General features: G+C 48.8%; 1 protein-coding gene across 1 annotated transcript in view; it reads right to left on the reverse strand.

Annotated features, from left to right (window-relative positions):
* ATP10D (ATPase phospholipid transporting 10D (putative)) overlaps positions 1-8,197 on the reverse strand; it is a 772,711-nt gene that overhangs the window by 35,662 nt on the left and 728,852 nt on the right. Inside the window, exon 21 of the mRNA XM_086962685.1 lies at positions 6,907-7,011. Within this exon, the coding sequence (XP_086818811.1) occupies positions 6,907-7,011 (105 nt within the window). The remainder of the gene's footprint in view (positions 1-6,906; positions 7,012-8,197) is intronic.

Raw genomic sequence — 8,197 nt, forward strand, 5'->3', positions numbered from 1 at the left:
TGCTAAGCCTCAACTGCAAGCCACCTGCCCGTACTTGGGAACTGGGGCGGGGGGGGGGGGGGGGGGGGGGGGGTTAGAATTAAAGCAGTCACATGCTTATATAGGACCCTAAGTAGGTATACAACGCAACCACTGACTAAGCTATGTAATCACTGGACGGAGGACCTGCAAATCCCTCTAGACAACAAATCCTGGGAGAATGTATCAATGGGAATCCCCAAATCCTCGAGAAATGACCTGTTTCGGCAAATTAATTTTTTGATATTGCACAGAGCCTATATTACCCCTGAGCGGATAAATAAGTTTTTTTAGAGGGATGATGTGAAATGCCCGAGATGCGGGAAGTGGGGGCAGAACTATTGCACATGACGTGGACGTCCTTGGCTGCAGACCTATTGGACAACAGTAGCTGCCACACCCCCTGCTCATTGTCCACTGGGGCTATTCCCACACAATGTTAAGAGTAGGGTCACCAGTTGATTTCAAGACTTAGCCCTGGTCCTGGATAAGTGAGATCCCACAACATTGGAAATCCACGGGGGTCCAAAAAGTCTAACCTGGAAGGTTGAATTAGAGAAATAGACGGCCTGTGAGGGGAGGGTACTTCTTTAAAAAGCCAAAAGAGGCATTGGCTCACTGGAGCGAGCTCAGGCTTGGGAGGCCTTGGTCAATAGCCTCTTGCAAGGGAATATTGACATACTGCACCCTTGAGGGGAAACAAAAGGAGGATCTGTTGGGCGGAGGCTGCAGGGGATAGCCCGCGAGAACTAAATTCAACTTGTGGTCTTTTGATTTTACTGGTACAGGATGGCACCTGGATATTTGCCTGGGGGGGGGGGGGGGGGGGGGGGGGAAGGGAAAAGGGGAGTTGAGTTTTTAGAGTAGATAATGAGATGTGTAATAGCACCAGTGAACTGTAAAAATCATAATTGTAGATCGGATGCAAGCAATGATTGATACAATGTAACCTACTGTTGAAATGATTATAGAAATGCAATGGATACCACCTGTAATACTTGAAGTCCCCCAAAAAATATGTTTAAAAAAATTAACTCAGATATTGGGTTAAATATCACTCAATCAAATAATTTTTGATGTTTATCTATATCAATCAACCTCTGCAAATGGGGTGGTAATCAAACTCAGTTCTACATTCACTGTGAGAATTACTACTGCAGATAAAAAAACAGACACTGCAAAACGATTAACATTTTTGCCAACCAATAAGCACTCCAAATGACACTTTCCAGGATTAAGCTGAGAAAAGGTGTCAACAGGATAGTTGAGAAAATGCTTGTTCTGAACAACCCCCCCCCCAAAAAAAAACTGCTACATTTAAAAATGCTCTGCCCCACAATGTGTGCAAGATTTGACTTCTGCAATTCATTAACAAAATGATAACACAATAACGAACAAGTTACTTACCTTTGGTAACGATGTATCTGTAAGAGACATATATTAGTTACAGATTCCTTACCATAGAATTACCCCAAGGCATTAGACTGGATCTGGAGTATTTTTCTCTAGCAGTACCCCTGGTCATCGAAAGATGGCGTCAGTCGACTCCGCGTTTGTTGTAGGGGTCGCCGGGATGACGTTGCAGTGTATACTTAGACGCCACCCCTGCGTTCTAGCGTCAGTTCTGACACTACTTTCCACGCCAGAAGCGCAGAGCCATGAAAGACACTGACCACTGGTGCGCCACAACTAGGGCCCTGCAAGGGAGTCCCTATCCCTATTAGTCAATTTGCAGAGCGGAGAGGATGGGTGGGGTGGTAAGGAATCTATAACTAATATAGGTCTCTTACAGATACTTCAATACTGAAGGTAAGTAACTTGTTCATCTGAAAGACTATTAGTTATAGATTCCTTACCTTAGAAAAGATACCCCACCAATTCCAACTCCAGAGGGTCTGCGAACTATGTTCACACCAGAAAGGCCTGGAGAACAGACCGGTCAATGTAGCCCTCCCTCCGGCCTTCACTATCAAGGCAGTAATGTCTGGTGAATGTGCGCACAGATGCCCATGAGGCCACCTGGTAGATGTAGATACGTTGGTCTCCACGTGACTAAGCAGTAGTGGCTGCCGTAGCTCTAGTGGAAGGCACCCGCAGCCCCACTGGATGTTCTTTTGCTAAAGCGTAACAAATCTTTATACAAAGGACAACCTGTCTTGAGATGGCACGCTTTTGGATAGGCCAACCTTTCTTGGCACCCACATAGCCAACGAAGAGTTGATCGTCCAACGGGAAATCCTTAGTGCGGTTAGGGTAGAACGTTTCGGGTCCAGACAGTGGAATCATTCATCCTCCTTGGAAGGTTGTGGTGGTGTGAAAAATGTGGGCAGAGTGGTAGTCTGTCTGATGTGAAAAAGAGTGACAATTTTAGGGAGGAAAGAGGTTCTCATTCGAAGCACCAAGAAGAAGTGGGGCTTTGGAGAAAGAGCTTGAAGCTCACTCACTATGCGAGCAGAGGTGATGGCAACAAGAAAAGCTGGTTTCAAGGTAAGAAGCCTAAGAGGACAGTTGTGAAGAGGCTCAAAGGGAGCGCACGTAGAATAAGTCAAGACGAGGTCCAAGTCCCACTGAGGCATTTTAAAAAGAGATGGAGGAAAGAGATGAATAATGCCTTTAAAGAACCTACTTATATTTGGAGACTTGAACAAAGAGGGTTGATCTGGTAGCCAAAGAAAAGCAGAGATGGCTGGCAGGTAGCTTTTAGGAGTGCCTAGAGCAGAGCCCTGCTGGGACAAAGAAAGAAAGAACAAAAGAACCGCAGAAAGGGGATCCACAGCCTTTGCTGTGCACCATGCCACAAACTTGTTCCATCGACAGGCGTATACCCTTTTCGTGGAGGGAAGCCTGGCGGCCAAGATAACAACACAGACTTCGGGAGGAAGGTCAAACGTGGTCAACTATCGCCGCTCAATCTCCACGCAGGGAGGTGGAGGCTGGACAGGTTCGGGTGGAGGACCGTCCCCTGCAGCGGTGACAGAAGATCCTCCTGAAGGGACAGTCTGATCAGAGGATCGATAACCATGCTCAGGAGCTCAGGGTACCAGACTCCTCCTGCCCAGTCTGTTGCAACAAGAATGACTTGGGCCCATCTTCAGCACTTGGGGCAGAAGTGGTACAGGTGGAAAGGCGTACAGGAGGCCGCAACTCCACTCATGACAAAAAGCATCACCGAGCGAGCACCGCCTTGGAAACTCCAAGGCGCAGAACTACGGACATTGCGCGTTCCCTCCGGTGGCGAACAGATATAACCAAGGCTCTCCTCACCGCTGAAAGAGACCTTGCACCACCTCCGAGTGAAGAAGCCATTCGTTATCCACCAGGCACCGACGGCTGAGTTTATCCGCCCTGGCGTTCAGAGAACCTGTCAGGTGTTGAACCACCAGGGTCATGCCCTGATGTTACAGCCATGTCCAAAGGCGAAGAACTTCTAGACAAAAGGTCCACGACCCCACCCGCCCTCTTGCAGCACCACATGGTGGTGGTGTTGTCTGTGAACACCTGCACTGCCTTTCCCCTTTAGGGAGGGCAGGAATACCTTCAGTGCCAAGCGGATCGCCCAGAGCTCCAACAGGATGATATGGATTTCGGACTCCACCGGAAACCAGACTCCTCTGATCTCCACCTCTCCCAGGTGGCCACCCCATCCCAGGAGTGATGCATCGGTCACCACTGTGAGGTCTAGATGGGTAAGGGAGAGGGATCTACTTCTGGCCCAATCCTGGTTTGTTAGCCACCAATGCAGTTGTTGTGCAGTTCCTTCCGAGATCTGGACGTAGTTGGAAATATTTCACTGATGCTGCGCCCACGGGAACTTCAGATCCCACTCCAGAGTCTGCATAAGCCATCTGGCATGATTCACAAGCAGGATGCAGGAGGCCATGAGGTCCAGCAGCCTCAGGGTCATTCTCACCGAAATCAGGGATAGAGGCTGAAAGATCAGTATCATAGCCGGAATATCCCAGACTCCCTGTTCGGGAGAAGACGTCCGAAACTGCACTGTGTCCAGAACAGCTCTGATGAAAGGGGGCAACTGAGAGGGAGTCAGGTATGACTTTGGCACGTTGATAGTCCTCTCCAGTGAATGCAGGAGGTCCGCCGTAGTCCGGAGGTTGGAGACAACAGCCTGGGGCAATCCAGCCTTCAACAGTCAGGCGTCGAGATAGGGGAAGACTGGAACCCCTGATCTGAGCAGATAAGCTGCAACCACAGCCATCACTTTCATGAACACCCGAGGCCGAAAGGGAGCACGGTGAACTGAAAATGATTGTGGCCTAACGTAAACTGTAGGTAACGTCTGTGGGCTGGCACAACAGGAATGAGAAAATAGGCATCCTGCAGGTCCAACACCACCATCCACTCACCAGGGTCGAGGGTAGTTAGAACCTGAGCCAAGGTTAACATTAGGAACTTCTCCTTCCGGAAGAAGGAGTTGAGGGACCGGAGATCCACGACAGGATGCAGTCCCTTATCCTTCTTGGGCACCAGGAAGTAGCAGTAATAGCAACCACTACCTACTTCTGTCATAGGGACCCTCTAGATAGCTCCCTTAGCCAAGAGAGTGGAGACAGTGGCATGTTAGGAGGGGTAGCCTCAAAGGGGAGGGAGTACCCCTTCGGACTATCTGCAAAACCCATTTGTCAGAAGTGATGGATTGCCAGTGGAGGAGGTGATGGCGAATCCTGCCACCCACTGTCCTCTGGTGGGCCGGAGAAATCAGACAAGGAGAGTTTGGAGGCTGCTGCAGGGAGGAGTGGGGGCGGGGGAGGGTGGACTGGCCCACCAGCTGGTTCCAAGACATGCGTCGCTGGGTCCCACATCCGGGGCCACACAGAGGATGGGCAGCTTACATGGGCTGGTGGCTAGTCTAGGTCGGATGTAGTGGGGTGCCCATCCCGTAGCCACGAAAGGGGCATTAGGCAGACTGTGGGGGATGGGAGGACGCAGCCAGGCCTAAGGATCTGGCTATAGCCCTAGAATCCTTGTAGCGCTACTGCGCAGAGTCTGCCTTGTTACCAAAAAGGCAACGGAGTTCGAAGGGCGTGTCCAGCAAGGTTGCTTGAACATGCCCTGAAAAACCAGGCATAGTGCTGAAGGGCTACCGACGTGGCAATCAGTCTGCCAAGCGAGTCGGCGGTATACAGTCCACATCTGATCGTGAATTTGGCTTTGTCTCTCCCATCCACCACTGTCTAGGAGAGAACTGGCCTGGCCTCCTCCGGGCACTGAGGCAGCACCTGCGCAACTGCTTCCCAGACTGTATGGGTGTAGCGGCCAAAGAGGCATGTGGTATTCATGGACCGCTGTGCCAAGTTGGAGGAAAAGAACATGCGCTTCCCAAGATGATCCAGTTTCTTGGGTTTCCTGTCCGGGGGTGAAGAAGGGAATGTCCCTTTGGAAGAAGAAGCTTGGACCACCAAGCACTTAAGGGAAGGGTGTTGGGTGAGAAAAATAGGATGGCCCGGAGCCCTGCAATGGTGGCGGGCAATCGTCCGTTCCACAGGAGCTTCTGTGCAGGGCTTTGACCAACTGCCCGGAAAGAGGTCGGTGAGGGCTTCATTAAAGGGCAAGAGGGGTTCAGAGGAAGTTGCCCCCAGTTGAAGCACCTTTTTCAGGAGGTTAGTCCTGACTGCCACTGTAGGGAGCTCCAGGCCCAGGGACTCAGCTGCCCTACGCACCACCACTGCATAGGACACCCCCTCCTCCATAGCCAAGGTAGAGGGAGAAAGCATTCCAAGGTCTGGGGAGGTGTCCAGACCACCAGCGTCACCCAATTCCTCTCTCCAGTCCGGTTCTTCCAGCTGGTCTGCTAAAGGGTCCAGCAACCAATCCCAGTCCTCATCACCACTCACAGGGTGATTGGGAATACCTGGGATGAACAAGGAAACAAAAGTTCCCTCCGGCATCTGATTCAATGAAATCTGGCTATGTGTCTATCTCAGAGATGAAGATGGGGACGGCGTTGTCGCCAGGGAAGGTCAAGTAAGGTCGACAACATCAATCCAGATCCAGACATGGATCCACGTGGGCCCTCCAGTGCTGGGACCAGAGCCACCATGATCGAAGGCCCAGGGCAACTCCACGTGGTCCGAAGGAGCGCCAGTAGAGTCGGGCTGCCCAAAGATGCGTTGGAGTCATCCCTGAATCAGGCACCAGAGACAGAGCCCTAGAGTGACGACGCTCTGGGTCCCGCAAAGGCGAAGAGCGACGGTGGTTCTCCACCTTCTTCTTGTGCTTCGACTTACCCGAAGAGTGCAAATATTTGGATACGGTCTGGTGGCCCCGCGAACGATTTCGAGACCTTCCCCTCGAGCAAGACTGGGAGCCGACTCCTGGGACTCCAAAAGCTTTTGGGACTGCTTCAGCAAAGACTTCGGGTTCATGGCCCAACAATCGGAACACAACTTGGTCGCTCTCCAGGCACCAGAGGCACACGAGGTGCGGATCCGTCACAGACATCAGCGTGTGACAGGAGTCCCAAGGCTTGAAGCCGGTTCGCCGATGGGACATCCCTTGTGCACCAGGAGTCGAAGTCTCAAAAAAATAAATTGAAAAAATGTTAGTTAAAAAATTACTAAGGGGCAAGCTCTCTCCGGAACTACTCTCCGCTGCCACGGAAAAAGAAAGAACTGACGTTAGCGCGCAGAGGCGTCGTGTAAGTAGACCTTCGCAACGTCATCCCGCGACCACAACGCCGACGGACGCAGAGCCAACCGACACCACCTTTTGACACACAGGGCTACTGCTAGAGAAAAGTTCTCCGGGTCCAGTCTGACACCTGGGGCTTATTCTAAGGTAAGGAATCTATAACTAATAATCTCTTTCAAATTGATTAAGACAGGTGTATGGATTACAATGTGACAATAAGAATAATAATAATAATATACTTACAACACTGTTACTTTCGATAAGAAGGTGCGCCATCATGATGACTACCGATGCAGTCACAATAGGGTTTCCAAAAGAAAAAATGTCGATGTCTGAACCACGGTAAGCCTAAAAAATAATGTAAATCAGAAGATCTTAAGAAAATGTAGTCACTGAAGAGTACTGTTACAAAAAAAAAAAAATTCTTTGCTTCTTCGTCAGAACTAGAGAACATTCTTTCCAATGGGACTAGATAGATCTCATGATGGCCTTCCACCCATTCAGGTGAAAATCTATTCTGCTCTCATGACATTACAGCAGTGACATCCTGCTAGTGATCACAGCGTCTCTATTCCTCCACAAATCCCACTATTATTAATTTTCCATTATAGAACATTTTGTGCGGACAAAAGAGGGACATAATGCAATGTTTTTTTTTTTTAACTGAGCAGTTATATATTTTTGTACCTTTTGTACAGCAACACCAAAAGCTTACTGCACCTTGTCCTCTAATTTTAGTTTTTGCACTTCTGCATTATAAGTACAATCAATCTATCAACTTGTTGCAAAATATATTAGACGTGTCATGTTAAAACATTTCAGCACACTAACATCTAGCAGCTGTATGACAGCAGATTCACCACTTCAAGAACAGGCCTCTAACAATATTCATACTCATCAGTTCATTAGACGTGCTGCTTGAAGCGAACTGATACACATACATTCACTGTCACTTTCAAATAAAACGGCATCATACTACAAAAATGATCCTAGGTAAACTAGATCAGGCTAATGTGGTTTCTTTTAGAATAAAATGTACACCAGAATTTCAATAAAATCAAAATAATGTTAGAACTTCTGCGAACCACTTCCACGAACCTCTATTTCAACACCAGGAAATTCTTGTTCTATGCCGGTGGATCATTCCAATAATCAATGCTTTAATTAAAGTCTCAATTTGAACAATCACACTGCCTTACTTCATGAAGAAGACATCAACTTATTAATCACATATCTTTAAGGGGTCAGGAAGAACTATATATCTTAAGCCAAGAGTTAACATTCTGAGGATGAAAACACTGACAGAGAAAATAGTGATTTCTTAGCCATGAGGCACCCGACCCTTCAGGAGACCGCTGTAACGAACTTGCAGAATTCTCTGGCACCAAAGTTCATAATATTCCTAAGCACCTCCCACTAAGAGATAATGACACTTAGGCGAACTGCAGCGGTCCAGCATAGAAATAAATACCATCTGGAGACCTTCACTCCGCTGACTCAGGAGTCATTCTTAGCTATTTTATCCACGCTCAAA

This window comes from Lissotriton vulgaris, chromosome 3_1 (genome assembly GCF_964263255.1).
Source record: "Lissotriton vulgaris chromosome 3_1, aLisVul1.2, whole genome shotgun sequence".
NCBI lineage: Eukaryota > Metazoa > Chordata > Amphibia > Caudata > Salamandridae > Lissotriton > Lissotriton vulgaris.